Source organism: Xenopus tropicalis, chromosome 5 (assembly GCF_000004195.4).
Source record: "Xenopus tropicalis strain Nigerian chromosome 5, UCB_Xtro_10.0, whole genome shotgun sequence".
Taxonomy (NCBI): Eukaryota; Metazoa; Chordata; class Amphibia; order Anura; family Pipidae; genus Xenopus; species Xenopus tropicalis.
Window position 1 is genome coordinate 13,054,564 of NC_030681.2, and position 20,425 is coordinate 13,074,988.

At 41.5% G+C, this 20,425-nt stretch overlaps 1 protein-coding gene across 1 annotated transcript in view; it reads left to right on the plus strand.

Moving 5' to 3' along the window:
- Nucleotides 1-20,425, plus strand: part of ush2a (usherin) — a 510,724-nt gene that overhangs the window by 382,139 nt on the left and 108,160 nt on the right. Inside the window, exons 50-54 of the mRNA XM_031902040.1 lie at nt 9,097-9,320; nt 10,330-10,546; nt 12,277-12,474; nt 13,236-13,387; nt 13,641-13,839. Of these exons, the coding sequence (XP_031757900.1) occupies nt 9,097-9,320; nt 10,330-10,546; nt 12,277-12,474; nt 13,236-13,387; nt 13,641-13,839 (990 nt within the window). The remainder of the gene's footprint in view (nt 1-9,096; nt 9,321-10,329; nt 10,547-12,276; nt 12,475-13,235; nt 13,388-13,640; nt 13,840-20,425) is intronic.

Consider the following 20,425-nt stretch of genomic DNA (forward strand, 5'->3'; position numbering starts at 1 on the left):
CTACCCAACACCCCCCGGCAGGGCATTCCCCAACCACACTGCCCTCACCGTGAGGAACCCCCTACCCAACATCCCCCGGCAGGGCATTTCCCAACCTCACTGCCCTCACCGTGAGGAACCACCTACCCAACACCCCCCGGCAGGGCATTCCCCAACCTCACTGCCCTCACCGTGAGGAACCCCCTACCCAACACTTCCCCGGCAGGGCATTCCCCAACCCCCTCACTGCCCTCACCGTGAGGAACCTCCTGCCCAACATCCCCCGGCAGGGCATTCCCCAACCCCCTCACTGCCCTCACCGTGAGGAACCCCCTACCCAACATCCCCCGGCAGGGCATTCCCCAACCTCACTGCCCTCACCGTGAGGAACCCCCTACCCAACATCCCCCGGCAGGGCATTCCCCAACCTCACTGCCCTCACCGTGAGGAACCCCCTACCCAACATCCCCCAGCAGGTCAAGAAAGGTCAAGAAAAGTTCTACAGTCCTGTAGATATCAGCTATTAATAAGCAGTTATGGGGAAGATATAATATACTGATCAGTCAGTTTTATGGTTTTGTAGGATATCAAATAGTTGTGACAGAACATCAAGAGGTTCTGTTAGTAGCCTGACTATTGTCCCAAACCACACCAGTATATAAACTAAACCACTATGCATTTGCTCTCTTTGTGTAGGCGAGTGTAACTGTGTGCGCATGTGTATGTTTGCTTTCATATACAGTACATGGAATTCTTTCAATTATGTGACTGCCTAGCCGCTAGTGATTAGTGAATCTGTCCCATTATGCTTCACCAAGAAATTTACAGAAAGTCAAAAATTCAAGAAATGCATTGAAATCAATGGGCAACATTTTTTTTTTACCATGCAACATTTTGCCGTTGGAGTCTATGGGCCTTTTTTCACTGCAAAACCTTTCTGACTTTGATCCTTCTGTGCATGATTTTGGAAGCCTCCCATAGGGCTCAATGGCACTCTGCAGCTCCAACCCGACCCAAGGAAAGTCTCCCATAGGGCTCAATGGCACTCTGCAGCTCCAACCTGGCCCAAGGAAAGTCTCCCATAGGGCTCAATGGCACTCTGCAGCTCCAACCCGGCCCAAGGAAAGTCTCCCATAGGGCTCAATGGCACTCTGCAGCTCCAACCCGGCCCAAGGAAAGTCTCCCATAGGGCTCAATGGCACTCTGCAGCTCCAACCCGGCCCAAGGAAAGTCTCCCATAGGGCTCAATGGCACTCTGCAGCTCCAACCCGGCCCAAGGAAAGCCTCCCATAGGGCTCAATGGCACTCTGCAGCTCCAACCCGGCCCAAGGAAAGTCTCCCATAGGGCTCAATGGCACTCTGCAGCTCCAACCCGGCCCAAGGAAAGTCTCCCATAGGGCTCAATGGCACTCTGCAGCTCCAACCCGGCCCAAGGAAAGTCTCCCATAGGGCTCAATGGCACTCTGCAGCTCCAACCCGGCCCAAGGAAAGTCTCCCATAGGGCTCAATGGCACTCTGCAGCTCCAACCCGGCCCAAGGAAAGTCTCCCATAGGGCTCAATGGCACTCTGCAGCTCCAACCCGGCCCAAGGAAAGTCTCCCATAGGGCTCAATGGCACTCTGCAGCTCCAACCCGGCCCAAGGAAAGTCTCCCATAGGGCTCAATAGCACTCTGCAGCTCCAACCCGGCCCAAGGAAAGTCTCCCATAGGGCTCAATGGCACTCTGCAGCTCCAACCCGGCCCAAGGAAAGTCTCCCATAGGGCTCAATGGCACTCTGCAGCTCCAACCCGGCCCAAGGAAAGTCACCATACCGAAGCTTGAATGAATCCCAAACTTTCCTACTCGTTGCGACAAATACGATTTTGCCACGTAAATTTTGACGCAAAGTACATAAAGGTCACGCAAATTAGCGGAAAAAATGCAGAAAATACAAAAACTTAGAAAAAATTATTTTTTTTGTATTCAGAATCAATTGTATGTTAGAATGTGCCCCTAAAGGTGGCCATACACGTAGCGATCTGCCGATGGTTGCACGAAACATCGTCAGATCCGCCATACACAGTCATTGCTGAAACAGCAGATAAGGAGGTAGAAACAATAGGATTTCTACCTCCTTCTGCCGATTCAGCCCTGACGGCAGATTTTGGTCAGGTGCCTTCTATGGTGCCCAATCAAAATTTTCTAACCTGGCCGATCGGCGAGTCGTCCGATATCAGCAGCTTCCTGCGATATCGTCGACTCGCCGACATGCCATACACGCACCGAATATCGAGGTTTCGTACGATAGTATCGGTGCGTGTATGGCCAGCTTTAGCCCTACTAGTTGAAATTACTTCTTAAGACATTTTTTTGGCATTTTGCCAAAAAAAATTCTTTGATCATGATCATTCTTTTGTTTCTTGTTTTGTAATTTTGCCAGCTGATAAATGTGTATTGACTAAAAGAAAAATGTGCTTATTTCACATCTTCTTAAATATTCCCAGTCACGTGGCTTATGACGCTTCTCTTTATTCTTTGTAGTGGGATAATTCCTATTGATTTATCTTTTTTTTCCCTTTTGAAAGCACCGCCTGTTATTCCGTCAGCTGAACAATATGCCTTTTTTTTTTTTCCCAGCGCATGGCAAATAAATAAATAAATATAAAGATAAACACCCCCTGTGTTCCAGATCAAATGTCAAGCACCACAGTACATGTGATAGATTAGGCAGGGGTCAGAAGCTATGCAATGCCGCTATACAAGACTGTCTACCTCGGCAATTGCAGTTCATTCATGCTGAAGTGATGCACTCTGGGAATTACGACCAAACTCTACTCGGCAACATCTGCTCCCCCTAAGTGAGTTAGTGCACGTCAGACATCTTTATGTCAGAATTTCGCAGTGATGGATGCAGTCTTCAGAAAATGCTGCATAAAAATCTGGTGTGCCGTTCGGGCCATTAAGTGAAATTACTATTTAAATTAATGGCGCTGTCACAGTTTATCTGTGCAAAGAATGAACGCTGATTAGGGTATTAAGTAATTAGCAATTTATCACACTGGAACAAGGTTGATAATAATTAAAGAAGTAATGGTTTACCAAAGAAACTAGAAAGGGAGTCACTTCTTGTTATGTGACTGAATTCTTGGCTGAAACATCCAATTCTGTCAAAGAGGGGATTTTATGAGAAATGCCGCATCTTTTTTTTTTTTTTCCCAAGCTACAACAGTTCATTATCAGAATTTGAGTTTTCCTGTCAGACGTCCCTTAGAGCGATCCGACTGGTGTTTATGAGTTTTTGAATTAGGTCACTGTTTGCATATGATTTATTGCTCGAAATGCGCCATAAGTGTCATGAAATTCAGGAACAACAAATAGCGAAATGCTCTGCTTCATTGGCAGAAAGGCTTCCTCTCTAAAAACGATCGACTTTTACATTTGTCTAGAAACAAATGACTGAGCGGCAAATAAAGTCTGATAGAAATAAAAAGTTTGTGTGTATTAAGTGTTAAAATACATAGCAGGTTCTACTTATATACACATATGGCGGTGTGTCCTAAGCTATAGGGCTGGCCCCATAGGGAAGGAGCTTGGAGTTGTGGTGTCTAAGGTTGAAGACACATGGAGCTATTTAGAAGCAGCTACTTGTCACGGCTACTAAAGGCCAGAAAATACCCTGCCATAGACAATACTGAGAATTGCCTCTGCTGAAACACACAGAGCAGGGGTCCCCAACCTTTCTTACTCGTGAGCCACAGTCAAATGTAAAAAGACTTGGGGAGCAACACAAGCACCATAAAAGTTCATGGAGGAGCCAAATAAGGGCTGTGATTGGCTATTAGGCAGCCTCTATGCACCCTATCAGCTTACAGGGGGCTTTATTTGGTAGGAAATCTTGGTTTTTATTCAACCAAAACTTGCCCCCAAGTCAGGAATTCAAAAATAACTCCCTGGTTTGGGGGCACTGAGAGCAACATCCAAGGGGTTGGGGAGCAACATGTTGTCCCTGAGCCACTGGTTGGGGATCACTGACACAGAGAGACAATTATCAGTAAATGATCAGCACTGTCTATTTTAGTAGCCGTGAAAAGTAGCTCAGTAAGATTCAGGAAGAGTAAGGAAAGAATAGTTGTTTTCTCTCCATGTTAAATCTGAAAACACAGCCCGAAGGTCAGTTAGGCTAAGATTTGGGAAGAATTTGGAAAGAATTGCTGTTTTCTCTCTATGATTAATCTGAAAACCCAGTTGGAAGGTCAGTTATGGTGAGATTTTGGAAATAATGTAAAAGGAATTGCTTTTTGCTCTCCATGATCCATCTAAAAAGCCCAATATGAAGGTCAGTAAAGGTGAGATTTAGGGTGGAAACGTATTTACTTTCTTAGATATTCTTAGACCTACAGCTGAATGACCACTACACCAATGTTTTCTAATCCCAATAAACTTATTAGCTAATGGTTTCCTGAATAATGGTTGGACCTCCAAGGATCTCCAAAGTCATACAACCACTGATTTCAGTAGATTTGTTTTATCTGACATTCCCAAACTGTAGGCTGTCCAATCAAGGGGGAAATTAAAATAAGCGTTATCCCCATTTAGAAGTTTATTAGGGTTTGATTGGGGATTGAGGCTTTCAATTTACTCATAGATACTCATATTACTGTAATATTACGGCCTATATTTTTGACATAAATTAACCATCTTGATCAACGTGGCCTCACCAGTGGTGGAACTTTCACTGGTACCGAAGGTAAACTGATACATAATCTCTTTCAAACACCTTGTATAAGTTATAAATCCCAAACACTGGATCTCAAAGTGGATATGAGCCCAAAAACTCTGAAGACCTCTGTCCTGCTGTGCAATGAGCAAAAATTAGCTTCTGCCAAGCAGCCAATCATATGGTCATCGTCAACTAAAACTAATGGCCATTGGGTACTATAGGCATCATTTACTTACCCCACTGCAGTGGGCAAAAGTGCAATTTCAGACACCGTGTTTTCTTAACCATAATGCAACATTTTCCCATAATTCCAGTGTTTTTGTGTTCACCAGCATTTCCAGCATGAAAGTAAAGCGTGCACCCTATTCTTTTGGTGTAATAGAGCTATACTAATTGACACAGGCCATTGTGGGAACCTTAGAGCTACCACCTGGTTTGGAGGCAGCAGGGTTGCCCTGGAGGTGGAAAGTATGAGCGTTGCCAAGGGCAAATATACAGGAGACGCAAGTACTTGTAATGAATATGATTTTCACGCAACTCACTGTGACCAATTTTAGTGGCCATAATGGCCTTTATGTGTATTAACGAGCATGTAATTATACAGTTAGCCCCCTTTATTAAAAAAAAGCCTAATCAGAGATTTGCAGCTCGCTACTGTTCTAAAGATGTCATTGGGAATCAGAGGCAATTTCTATGCATGGACCTTCTTCTAGATGCTCAGGGACACGAGCGGGGATGAGACTGATAAGACAGGATTCCTCCTGATGTGGTTTGACGTATTTGATTAGAATAAACAAAGCCCCATGCTGTGTTCCCTGTTTCTAGTCATCTCCAGCCTCCCTCCTGATACTGATAATTCCCTGGGCATATTATGTATTCTTATTCTAAGCTACTGAGCCTGCAAAATGTGACAATATAGATGTTTCTGTGCACGGAACATATGTGCATGTACACAACATATATCTCATAATAGACCATATGTCATTTCTTGGCTTTTGTGTGACAAATTACAGTTTCCACAATAGAAGATTAAAGGGGAACTCTGGCTTCCGAATCAAACACAGAAACCCCTAGTATACCCATCACTGTAATCTGTTCCTTCAAAAAGTAGGAATAAATACCATTTTATATGCTGAAATCCAGCTACAAAACAGTTCTTCTCTTTCTGCATCATTTGAAATCCTGGCAGGGGAGGAGGGACTAAAACACTGATGTTACAAATTGTAACAACTTCTTCACAGCTTACAGACAGCATGCAGGAACTACATAACCCACAATGCATTGCACTGTGATGTTCCTTTCCTTATTGGCATCACCTGGGCAGGGAATTGTGGGACTTGGAAGATGCAGACTGAAGGCGGTCTGAGGACAGTCAACTACGGTTACATTTTATTTGAATCTCAAACTAATCTTTTCCTTCAAAAAGTGTGAATAAATACTATTTTTATATGCAGGGGAGGAGGGACTAAAACACTGATGTTACAAATTGTAACAACTTCTTCACAGCTTACAGACAGCATGCAGGAACTACATAACCCACAATGCATTGCACTGTGATGTTCCTTTCCTTATTGGCATCACCTGGGCAGGGAATTGTGGGACTTGGAAGATGCAGACTGAAGGCGGTCTGAGGACAGTTAACTATGGTTACATTTTATTTGAATCTCAAACTAATCTTTTCCTTCAAAAAGTGTGAATAAATACTATTTTTATATGCAGGGGAGGAGGGACTAAAACACAGATGTTACAAATTGTAACTAGTGATGAGTGAATCTGTGCCGTTTCGTGTCACCATAATGCGAAAAATTGCGAAACACATTTGTCGCACGATTTTTTTTGTCACCCACGGCAATTTTTCTTTTGTCGCCCGTGCTTTTCTGACGCAACCGCGCCTATTTTGACAAGAAAAAATTCAGCCCAACAAATCTTTCCGCAGCGCGGAAGTTTCACGAAACAATTCGCCAATGGTGAAATGCGGAAATTCGCTGTGAATCCATGCCTGACGGAAAAATTAGCTCATCACTAATTGTAACAACTTCTCCACAGCTTACAGACAGCATGCAGGAACTACATAACCCACAATGCATTGCATTGATTGATGTTCCTTTCCTTATTGATATCATGTGTGCAGCAGGGAATTGTGGGATTGGGAGGAGGCAGGCTGAAGGCAGGCTGAGGACAGTCAATTACTGTTTAATTTTATTTAAGTCTCAAAGTAGTCAGCCAGACCAGCAGGGGAACAGGGGGCGGGGCTTAGGGAACTGTTCCAAACCATATTATTACAGGGCTGCATATATATTTTACTGATGTATATTGCAAAGCTGCTTGAAATTATGCTTACTTTTCAAAAAGCTTCAGTTGTGTTTGGGTGGTGTTCCTCCCTAAGGAGTAAATGCTGAATGTGCCCCATCTTGCTCCTATATCTGTTACTGCTCATCATCATTAGTCTTCTCCATGGCTGAAACCATGCTTTGTTCAAGTATCAGAATAAAATCAGGTAAAATGGGAATAAATTATGGACTGAGGAGACTGGGCTAGGTGTTGTAAATGTGTTAGAGAAGAGTGTGCCAGAAACCAACTGCCCTGCTGTTTGTCTCATCAAGTAACTGCGGGTATGGGAATAGCAGTTGCCAACATACTCACCATATTTCCCTTAATTACTATGATCTCCAAAGTAACAGCAGCTGTCATTTTTTTTTTCTTTTCCCTCTGTAGATGCTGAATTCTTCTACAAAAAAAATGGTTTTATTCAAATATATAGCCATTGCTTAAAAAACCTATAATTGTGTAGTCACTTTACAGTAAAGTCTTCTGGTGTTTGGACATTAAACTGGTTACTAAGGTCCAATATACTGTAGTAACTAAGCAAGGCACCAAATGGCACATGGGGGATAAGGAGGAGGAGAAGGGTCTAAATAAAAAGATAAATGAATATAAAATATAACTGCACAATGAATCTACAAGGTATAGAGCAGCGGTTCTCAACCAGTGGGTCGGAAACCCCTATGGGGGTATAACGGCCTTTCACGGGGGTCGCCTAAGACCATCAGAAAACACATATTTCCGATGGTCTTAGGAATAATTTTATGGTTGGGGGTCACCACAATATGAGGAACTGTATACCACTGGTATAGAGGGATAAAACAGAATAGGCAATACATAATTACGGACAGCAATTACATATTAGCTGAGATCATTACTGTTTCATATATGATAACGTGTAGGCAAAATGGTATAGCAAAAAGCAGCCAAAAACAGTCTAAAAGAGCAAAAAGTTTATTTAATCCATATAAACAAGGAAAAGCCTTACGCGTTTCGTACCAATAGGGTACCTAATCATAGGCTGAATTACATTTTCCACAAACACACATTTTAAAGGCAAGGTGGCCAACACGTTATCATATGTGAATTTCTCCATGTTGGCTCCCTAAGCTGAAGGTCTGCGGCATGAGCACCCGGGCCCAACTTTACTATGGGTAAGATTTGCACCTTGTTTTGGCTAAGACTGTGATTACCCTTAAGACGTTTTTGGATTTCATTACTGTTTCATAGTCAGCATAGCCCTATAATAATTATACATTATGGGTAAAAAGAAATGCACTTTGCACAATGCGTTGGCACTCATAATAACCCTTTATGTCTCCATAGTTTAAAGGAAAACTATACCCTCAAACAAAGCAGGTCTCTGTAAGTGTATATCACACAGCTCAAATGTAGGACCCTGCTTCAACTGAATAAACTATTTTCATAAAAATATACTTTTTTAGTAGTTGGAGCCACTAGGTAAGCATAAATAGAAAATTGCCATTTTAAGTAGTAAAGGCCGCCCCCTGGGATCATACAATTCACGATGCACACAAACAAGCCAAGGCACACATACATGCTAGGCCCCATCAGCCAATGAATGGACAGAGTTCTGCCTTTTGCCCCCACACTACTTCCTGTTACAGTTAGAGCTGCATCACTTCCTGTCAGCTGATCTCTGAGGGAGCACACAGCCCATATATATATTCCAGATTCTTTAATAGGCCACGTAATAAACTATCCGTTGGTTAAGAATTTATTCTAACAGTCTAGTTTTCCTTTAATGATCAGTCTTTTTTATACTGTCTTTCTAGTACCCCTCCTTCTCCTGCCTGTTTAGTCTTGGGGATGTCACTGCCCTTTTATATTTATCTTTTCTAATTTAAGATCCAACAATGACTAAAGATTTCTTAGACAATAATTTTTTTTGTCCATTAGTATCATTGATACATGTTTTCACAATAATAACTTGTGCAATATACTGTATAAAACAACATTTTCCCCCGTTCACTAAAATATAAATAACAAAATTGTAGAAAAATGCCAATGTTGCTCAGTAGAGTATTCCACTTACCTTTATTGTCCTATAAGAAAGTGTTTCCTGTTGTTGCAGGGATGATCTGCTGTGGGACAGAATATGTCAATAGTTCAGAATCTACCTGCTGCTTGGGTTCCAATGGTAAATTCAAAGTCCACTTCAGACCTCGGAACCAGGCACAACTGAAATGCTGTGAGACGGAATTGATATCAGAGGAGAAAGAGTGCTGCAATGGGCTCGGGTATGACCCAAGTGTGTATGTGTGTTCCAGCAGGCTACCACAAGAACTTCCTACAGAGGTAATATCAATATCAACACTTTTACTATCAATTACGGTAAACTGTTTTTTAAAATTTAGAAGATCATAAAGACCAACACAGAAAGAGAAGCATACGTATCATTCTCCATTCTATCCCGTTTTCTTACTCTATGTGCCATTCTCTCCTTACTTCTCTAGACTATAAGCCACTCCTTTGTCCTCACCACTATTACACTCCATGTTCTCCCCATCCTTATAAATGGTCCCTCTTTTCAAACTTAGACGTTAAAGGGGGTATTGGGTCTTGGAACTTTCCATCTGGGACTTGGAACTTTCTATCTGCCTCTGCTTTCACTACATTTCTGGTAGCACACCCCTCCCTCTGAACCCCAACCTGAGTGTATCGTATTCCTCCAGTACAGTTTTGACAAGGACAGCAGACTCTAATGAAAAAGAGACCAAAATCTTGTCAGCATTAGGGTATGGTCCTACATCCAGCTCCCATGGATTCCAGTTTGATTGTTGCATATACATATGATGATGATGATAATTATTATTAGAGATTGGCAAACAGTGTCGGCCTGGGACCCCAGGGGCCCACCAGAAAACCTTAGATCCTAGGCCCATGTTCCAAACTATTTTTTCTCCTTTCCTCACTCATATCTTTATTCTCCTAGTCTCTTTTATTTACATGCTAGCATCTATTCTTCCATCTATTTCTCCTCTTTCTTCCCATTCAGAAATAGGGAATAGCCATGAAGTAGGCCAAATGGTCTGGAGCAGGAGGGCCCACTTACACCTGGGCCTACCAGTAGTTTTCCTGGTATCCTGGTGGGCCAGTCCGACACTGTTGGCAAACCTGGTCCATTGTTGCATATACATTTAGAATGGTCTAACTTGAATTTTATGGCAGCCCATAACTTGGCAGAACAAGTGTCCAACACCAGCCACTGTCCATGCTAAGAAATGGTGTATGAACCAACCTTCAGTTGACTACCAATAAATTCAATTTTTTGTTCACTTAATCATGGTTGTCTGTCTGTTTTCAGGAAGAAACATGCCATTCACGTGTCCTATGTCCCATATCGATGCTTTTCACTGCATACTGTGGTCAGTGCCATTTTAACCCCAATACCGAGTCTTGTTTCTTGAGAAAAGGTTTGGGAAACCAATATGGCAACATTAATAAAAAGGAGGATGGTTTCTGTGCAAGTGAAGGAGAAGACATTATATATACTGGAGATGCTAATACATACAGCTTTACTGGTATTTATAACCCTAATTATTCATATTTCTGGGAAAGAAGGAGAGTTCAGGGAGAGTTGTTGCAATGTTGAGTCTTTTAGTCACTGAGGGACTTTCATGAAAGTGAGCCTGTCACCCAAGATTTTCTTCATGGCAAATGAAAGGGAGCCAAACATCGTCTATATATTGTGTTGGGATTTATTCTCTCCAAGCATGAATGGGTTTGTAATAAATGAAGTGTATGTGATATCATTGAATGTAGATTTCCTGATTTAACATTCTAATTAGTTGAAGTCAGTAGGGAGAAGATGGGAGTGCACTTTACTGACAGCTGCAGTGAGAACCAATCATGGACTGACTAACAGAGCTATACAGTGATGTGTCTATAATCAGTAGTATACAGTAGCTCTGTTAGTACTACAGTGACTAGTAGGGGCAAGGCTAAAGGTCCCCATACACGGGCCGATTCTAGCTGCTGATATGGGTCCCTTAGACCGATTCGGCAGCTAATCGGGCCGTGTATGGGCACTACCAACGGGCCTGCCCAACCAATATCTGGCCTGAAATTGGCCAGATCTCAATCGGGCAGGTTAGAAAATCTAGTCGGATCGGGGACTGCATCAGCTCAGTGATGCAGTCCCCGGACCGACTTTTCCTATACCCGTCGTTATAATTCGATCGTTTGGCCCAGGGCCAAAAGATTCTCCCAATATCGCCCACGCGTAGGTGGCGATATCGGGAGAAGATCCCCTCGCTTGGTGACATCGCCAAGCGAGCGGATCGGCGCTTGTATAGGGACCTTTAAGCAACTGATCTTGCCAAGTAATCTTGAAAATATTTCACTACCTCATCCAAGAGATTTCTTCAGTTTAGCTGAGAGTGGAAGGGACGTTCCTTGGCATTTTAGACCATAAAAATTAATACAAACACCATGATCCAATCACAATGGCTCCACTGAACCATTGTGACTGCATTATGACTGTGTGTGATTGTGGTACCCATAAGGGTAGAATCAGGGTCGGACTGGGGGGTGAAGGGCCCACCGGGGCTCCCGCCCCGGGGGCCCTGCAGGTGTCCCCTAACCCCACCTCCAGGGGCCCCCCTAACCCCCCTCGCAGGGCACCTGAAGTCCTACCCCAAGCACGTAAATTTAAGACGACAGGGGAGGAGCGGTCGGGCAGGGGGAGCGCCGTAAGAGTCGGGTCTGGGCTGCCGGGCCCACCGGTGTCCCGGCGGCCCAGTCCGACCCTGGGTAGAATGGATAAATGTAAAACTTTGCTGATATGCACTGAATGCCTAAATTCTGCTCCCTGTACCAAACTCTACTGGTAGCCCAGTCTAACTGATCTGCTGGTCTCAGAGGAAAGGGGATAGAGATGAAGCCCCTGTCATATATGAGTAAGCCATGCTCCAACACTTAGGTCAGCAGGAGGGATCAAAAGACCAACTTCGTAATCCAGGCAGACCAATTGCAACAGTATGGCATCACAGGACATTCTACTTATCCTGTTTCCTGAGGATCTCATACTATGCATGTATCGATGGATATTTCAGTTGGGCAGAAATCAGTCAAAATGCCGAGCCATCATTTTTTCTTTATATTTCTTTATAATATCTCAATAAAGTTTGGAAAAATGTGCCTCTAGGTGCAAGCCAACATACCATTTATATATCGGCAAAAGAAATTAATTGGTTACTACATTTCTAGTGCTATGTAATGTAATGTATATTAGTGAACGTTGTATTTTTAGATACAACTGTGGATCCTTTCACTACTTATGAATACAGAATATACACTTGGAACTCTGTTGGCCATGGCTTTAGCAATGTGAGCAAAGTCACAACCAAGCAAGATAAACCCCAGGGAGTACGGCCACCAAGATGGACCAAAGTGGACAACCGTGAAGATATGATATTCTTGACATGGAGAGAACCATATATGTCAAATGGTATATGAATAGATTCTATATATCCATGTGTCTATCTATCATCTATCTATCTATCTATCAATCATAAATCTATCTATCTATCTATCTATCTATCAATCATCAATCTATCTATCTATCTATCATCTATCTATCTATCTATCTATCTATCTATCTATCTATCTATCATCTATCTATCTATCTATCTATCTATCTATCATCCATCTATATATCTATCTATCTATCATCTATCTATCATCTATCTATCTATCATCTATCTATCTATCTATCATCTATCTATCTATCTATCTATCTATATATCTATCTATCATCTATCTATCATCTATCTATCTATCTATCTATCATCTATCTATCATCTATCTATCATCTATCTATCTATATATATATCTATCTATCATCTATCTATCATCTATCTATCTATCATCTATCTATCATCTATCTATCTAGCATCTATCTATCTATCTATCTATCTATCTATCTACTGTAGCTATCTATCTATCATCTATCTATCTATCTATCTATCTATCTATCTATCTATCTATCTATCTATCTATCTATCTATCTATCCATCTGTCTGTCTGTTTCATCTATCTATCTATCTGTCTATCTATCTATCTATCTATCTATCTATCTATCTATCTATCTATCTATCTATCTATCTATATCTATCTATATATCTATCTATATATCTCTTCCTCCCTGTCTGACCATGACCATATTATACATATAGGAATGGTATAATAATAGGTAACCCACATTTGCAGGCATTGATTATTACGTGCTTCTCCGTGATGGCGCTGAGCGTTATAAAGGGACAGAACAAAGCTTTCAAGACAGAAGAGGAATTTCTCCATTTAAAGAATATATTTATCAGTTAAAAGCATGCACCCTCGCTGGATGTTCACTCAGCAGAAAGGTAAGTAGATCTGATAATTGAAGTCAATGAAGACTTATTAAGTCATTTAATATTTTTATAGAATATATTGTATTTATGTATGATAGTGGGAATAGGGGAGGGATAGCTCTAACTAAAATATTATTTAATGAGCGAATTGTAGCTTATTGATTTTACAACACAAATGAGATTATGTTGGCTTTTGTATGATTAAGTCTAAAAAAGTAATTTAATAGCAGACTTATAGCCATTGCTCTGTCTCTATCTTTTTTAGGTGTTTGCAGCTCTCAAACAGGGAGTCCCCCAGAATGTTCTCCCACCCACAATCACTCCTGTGAACTCTACAGCTTTACATCTGAGCTGGTCTACTCCTCAAAAACCCAATGGCATCATAAGGGAATATCAAGTTCTTTTGGTGGCTACAGGAATTATATATTCATGTTCGGCAGAAAGGAAGCACTACACTGTAACAGGTATGGAAACTCCCCTGGTGTCCTCATAATAAAAGCATCAGACTTATTCAAGGGATAATATTGGTTCCATGGATGTGTTTCCACATGGGTAGAGCCTATGGCACTTATAAACATAAGTAGAAAATGAGGGGCACATGTTGTTATTCAGTAGCATCTTGCTGCATTAATAGCCAGGCGTCAGGATCAGTCGCGATTCGAACAGGGCTGGGGGTGATCCTGGCAACGTGCATTTGCCTCCTGAGCCACTGGAGGCATTTTGGGCTGATTCTGTCCGATTCTCTTGTCTGTCTTCTACTTTTCTGTCTGCTCCCTTTCCTCCGCCCAACTCATTATCCTCATGTGTTTCCCATCTTCTAATCTTGACCCTTTATAAACCTGTCCCTGACCATTGCCCCTTGCTTGGTCATTAATCTGTTTCCTGTGACCCTGCCGCTGTGTTCCTTGTTCCTGTGGATTTCCTTGTCATCCCCTTCTGGTTCCAAGCACCAGATTCTGAGTCTTGTTCCTGCCCTTGCCCTGTTCCTGTTCTCTGTGCCCTTCCTTGTTCTGCTTTGATTTCCCGGTTCTGACCTTGGCCTGTCCTCGACTTTGCTTGTTTGCTGCTAGCCCTGACCTTTGGCCTGAATTGGATTACGTCTTTGCCTGCCGATTCAAGTATTCAAGTGTGTAAATCCTCTGTGTGCACTGTTACTTCATATAACATTTATTAAAGTTCTTCACTGATCATCATGGCCTCTGACACCAGTTCTGTGACCTATGGTTACACTCCGGGTTGCCCAGTGTTCAGGCTCCCAACTTCATGGTACTCCACGGCGTCTCCTTAGGGAGATCGTGACACCAGGGAATGGGACTGGTATAAATAGGACTGGTATTTCTAATTAGTTTGTGTGACAAGGACAGGTGCAAGGAGATGGGAAGTCATCTGTAGTTTTGAATCAGAAAATGAGGATACATAGATGATGGTGGAGAAGCAATCACAGGAAACAGGAAGAAGTATAGATCTAAGGTGATTGGTAAAGAGGAAACTAGAGGAAACAATAAGGTAAAGGTGTAATAGAAAAGAAGTAAGGTAATAATAGTAATATACAGGCATAGAGGGGGGATAGAGGAGAAGGACTGGTGACAGAGTGGAGTATGAATAGAAAAGGACAGAGTCTTACGGTATATCGAGAAGGTAAGCAAGAATGATATAGACATAAGGAAGGAACAGGAAGAGCTATAATAAAAAACTAAAGATTTATGCGCCTTTTCAGTGAGGACCGGAACTCGTTTACTGGTGAGTAGTGATGGGCGAAAAGTTTCGCCAGGCATGGATTCGCGGAAAATTTGTCGCGGGCGACGAAATAATAGCCGCGGGCGACAAAACAATAGCCGCGGGCGACAAAACAATAGCCGCGCGACGAAATAATAGCCGCGTGCGACGAAACAATAGCCATGCGACAAAACAATAGCCACGGGCGACGAAACAATAGCCGCGGGCGACGAAACAATAGCCGTGCGACAAAACAATAGCCGTGCGACAAAACAATAGTCGTGGGCGACGAAACAATAGCCGCGTGCGGCGAAACAATAGTCGTGCGACAAAACAATAGCCGCGGGCAACGAAACAATAGCCGTGCAACGAAACAATAGCCGCGCGACAAAATAATAGCCGCGTGCGACGAAACAATAGCCGCGCGACAATTTTTTTTGTCGCACGACATTTTCGCCGCTTCGCGAGTTTTTCGCCGTTTCGCGGATCTTTTGAAAGATTTGCAAATTTTTCGGCGAAGCGAAACGGAACAGATTCGCTCATCACTACTGGTGAGCACCATTGAGGAAGGTTATCCATTGATCCAAAGTGTCAGGTGAAGCACCCCTTTCCAGTACCTAACAATTCAGTTGTTCTATCTAAGTGAAAAGGTTGCAAGGGAATTGACTTCAGTTTGGGGGCATTTATACCGCTGATACACTATGTTTTAAACTATGTTTTCAAGTAATGTTACTTTCTGCTGTTGAGTGAGCTTGACCTGCTAACATGAGGAATAGTGATGAGCAAATCTGTGCCGTTTCGCTTCGCCTGGAAACGTTGGGAAACAATAGGAAAATTCACAAAACGGAGAAAAATCTGTGAAACGTGTTTGTTGCGTGCATATTTTTTTTGGCACGTGCTCTGTTTTTTTGCCATAACCGCAAATATTTTGATGCAACCGCATTTTTCACATTTTCTCTGCAGTTTCGCTAAACAATTCAGCAATGGCGAAATGCAGAAATTCAAAGCGAATCCATGCCTGCCGAAAAAATTTGCTCATCACTACTGAATGTTTGTTTCGCCCGTTTTGCAAAACAATTCGGCAATGGGGAAAAATGGAAATGCACAGCGAATCCATGGCTGCCGAAAAATTTCAGCAGCCATGGATCATTTTCAGCAATAGTAATGAGCGAATATGTCCCATTTTGCTTCACCGAAAAATTTGCGAAATGATGGTAAAATTTGCAAAATGAAAATAATCCACAAAACGCTTTTATCGCACAAATTTTTGGTTGCCAGATTTTTTTGGGGTGGATTTTCACTGAAACAATTCGCAAGGAATCCATGCATGGCGAAAAAATACGCTCATCACTATTCAACAATTCTAGAAAGTCAGGGCAAAAAACAAATGTGTAAAAATGAATGGTAGATGTAAGTAGATCCTGGTTCCAAATGTTTTCAGCAAATGAATGCAATTGAGTTTATCCATTTCAAATTATTTGTAAATATGCTAGAGATCAAGAAAAAATGGAGCAAAAAATTTTATTGCGATTTTTACACTTTTGAAAAATGTTATTGAGAGTTTTTGAAGTTTTTCTAATACAAATATTTTTGTAAATATGCTAGCAATCGAGAAAATAAACTTTGATCAAGTTTGTGGGTTTTTTTTAATTACTGAATATTTAAACATATCCAGTTGAAAAAAAAAATGTATTACGGGTATTGGACCCCTTATCCGGAAACCCGTTATCCAGAAAGCTCTGAATTACAGAAAGCCCGTTTCCCATAGACTCCATTTTAATCAAATAATTCAGAATTTTAAAACTGATTTCCTTTTTCTCTGTAATAATAAAACAGTACCTGTACTTGATCCCAACTAAGATATAATTACCCCTTATTGGGGGCAGAACAGCCCTATTGGGTTTAATTAATGGTTAAATGATTCCCTTTTCTCTGTAATAATAAAACAGTACCTGTACTTGATCCCAACTAAGATATAATTACCCCTTATTGGGGGCAGAACAGCCCTATTGGGTTTATTTAATGGTTAAATGATTCCCTTTTCTCTGTAATAGTAAAACAGTACCTGTACTTGATCCCAACTAAAATATAATTACCCCTTATTGGGGCAGAACAGTCCTATTGGGTTTAATTAATGGTTAAATGATTCCCTTTTCTCTGTAATAATAAAACAGTACCTGTACTTGATCCCAACTAAGATATAATTACCCCTTATTGGGGCAGAACAGCCCTATTGGGTTTATTTAATGGTTAAATGATTCCCTTTTCTCTGTAATAGTAAAACAGTACCTGTACTTGATCCCAACTAAAATATAATTACCCCTTATTGGGGCAGAACAGCCCTATTGGGTTTAATTAATGGTTAAATGATTCCCTTTTCTCTGTAATAATAAAACGGTACCTGTACTTGATCCCAACTAAGATATAATTACCCCTTATTGGGGCAGAACAGCCCTATTGGGTTTATTTAATGGTTAAATGATTCCCTTTTCTCTGTAATAATAAAACAGTACCTGTACTTGATCCCAACTAAGATATAATTACCCCTTATTGGGGGCAAAACAATCCTATTGGGTTTAATTAATGTTTTATTGATTTTTTAGTAGACTTAAGGTATGGAGATCCAAATTATGGGAAGACCCCTTATCCGGAATACCTTTGGTCCCGAGCATTCTGGATAACAGGTCCAATACCTGTAAAACTTTTTTTTACGATTTAATTTTTTATATTTTATTCATTTCAAAAATGAATAAATCTGCCTCGCCCCATGTTTATATATTTTATAAATAAAGTTGTGCGGCTCCTAGCCGTTGTGCTTTCTCTCCTGGCAGTTTAATTGCATCAAGGCTATGGAAACCTGAGTCCATAAATGCTTTGTGGGACTTGCGGTAAATGCGGACAACACGTGAAACCATAAATTGCTTATAATCCTCTAAAGATGTTAAAAAAAGCATTTAGTCATTGAAGACAGGAAGTCCTCGCTGAATTATTTAGAGGTGTTATCAATGCTTTAAGTAAACTGAGGCATTTTCTGCTATCTCACCGAGCCCAATACTTCTGGGAGGCAGAGGCAGCAGCCATCATCTTCTCATATTCTCTAATGCAAACAGCATATGGCAGCTTGTCAATAAAGGGCCTCTCATATCATTTATTACTGAATACTTCCACTCCCCTGTACAAAACAATTTGGATGACAGTTATGGCTTTGTTTCACTTTGTATTACTACTTCTTTACAAATGAGGTGGGCAAGGGGTAGAAAAAAAAAAAAAGAGAGAGAGAAAATGATAAGAATCGGGTTGTTGGAGCTTGGCCATAAGATGACGAGTCGGAGGCTCCATTGGCTGGATGAATGAAGGGAGTCTGGGCAAGGTGACGCGCAATGTGTCTTTGGTGCTTATGTGGGAACCCCAGCAAGGAGACAGCAGTGTAGTGACGAGTCCCTTGGAATACATCATAGCTTGGAATACAGTGTATGGCAGGATTTATTGCTGTCTGATGTCAGAGAGTGATAAGCAAAAGATATACAGGTATGGGAACCGTTATCCAGAATGCTCGGGACCAAGGGTATTCCAGATAAGGGGTCTTTCCGTAATTTGGATCTCCATACCTTAAGTCTACAAAAAAAATCAATAAAATATTTATTAAACCCAATAGGGCTGTTCTGCCCCCAATAAGGGGTAATTATATCTTAGTTGGGATCAAGTACAGGTACTGTTTTATTATTACAGAGAAAAGGGAATCATTTAACCATTAAATAAACCCAATAGGGCTGTTCTGCCCCAATAAGGGGTAATTATATCTTAGTTGGGATCAAGTACAGGTACTGTTTTATTATTACAGAGAAAAGGGAATCATTTAACCATGAAATAAACCCAATAGGGCTGTTCTGCCCCAATAAGGGGTAATTATATCTTAGTTGGGATCAAGTACAGGTACTGTTTTATTATTACAGAGAAAAGGGAATCATTTAACCATTAAATAAACCCAATAGGGCTGTTCTGCCCCCAATAAGGGGTAATTATATCTTAGTTGGGATCAAGTACAGGTACTGTTTTATTATTACAGAGAAAAGGGAATCATTTAACCATTAAATAAACCCAATAGGGCTGTTCTGCCCCCAATAAGGGGTAATTATATCTTAGTTGGGATCAAGTACAGGTACTGTTTTATTACTACAGAGAAAAAAGAAAATCAGTTTCAAAATTCTGAATTATTTTATTAAAGTGGAGTCTATGGGAGACAGGCTTTCCGTAATTCGGAGCTTTCTGGATAACGGGTTTCCGGATAAGGGATCCCATACCTGTACTTTACTATCTCCTTCCATGCCCAACGCCCTACTGATAATCCTATCCAGCTTACCATCCCAGACCAAGACTCCCACTAAACCTTCTTTGCCCATTGCTCTATCAGTATTTGTTCTCACTATTGATATAAATGTCTGAATCTGGGCATTCTCCTTATCTACCCCATTAACCCCCCCCCCCCCCCGCTACTCATTCCTGACTCTTATCTTCCACATTACCACATTATTGACTAAATCCGTTCTACTGTAATTATTATGGTTCATTTCTACAACATTGATTATTTCTTTCACATAGTTACATAGGGTTGAAAAAAAGCCCATCAAGTTCAACCCTTCCAAGTAAACTCCGCAGAAGAGGAGTAGAGGAGCTCTATCTCGGGCAACTAATCACCTATTGTAGGGATCCCCAATCTTTTTTACTTGTGAGCCACACTCAGATGTAAAAAGTGTTGGGGAGCCACACAAGCATGAAAAAGTTCTTTGGGGGCCAAATAAGAGCTGTGATTGGCAATTTGGTAGCCCCATGGGGACTGCAGGAGGCTCTGCTTGGAGTAAAACTGTGTCTCTGGGCTTCCAAAACCTGTCTCCAAGCCAGAAATGTAAAAATGGCACCTACTTAGGGGCCACTGGGAGAAACATCAATGGGGGTGGAGAGCAACATGTTACTCTTGAGTAACTGGTTGGAGATCACTGGCCTAGTGTGTCATTGTCTTTAAAGGAGACATATCCTATAAAAATTAAGAATGTACCAGTGAATTATACTCCTCTAGATATAGAAGGATTGTGCTTAAAAAGTTGTGTTTCTGACTGATTTATTGAGAAATTCCACATAAACCCACTAGTAGGGATGTAGCGAACCCGCGCAAAAATGTTCGCGAACCCGTTCGCGGACTTTCGGCAAAACTCGCGAATATTCGCGAACTTTGCGAACCCCATAGACTTCAATGGGAAGCGAACTTTAAAACCTAGAAAAGCCATTTCTGGCCAGAAAACTGATTTTAAAGTTGTTTAAAGGGTGCCACGACCTGGA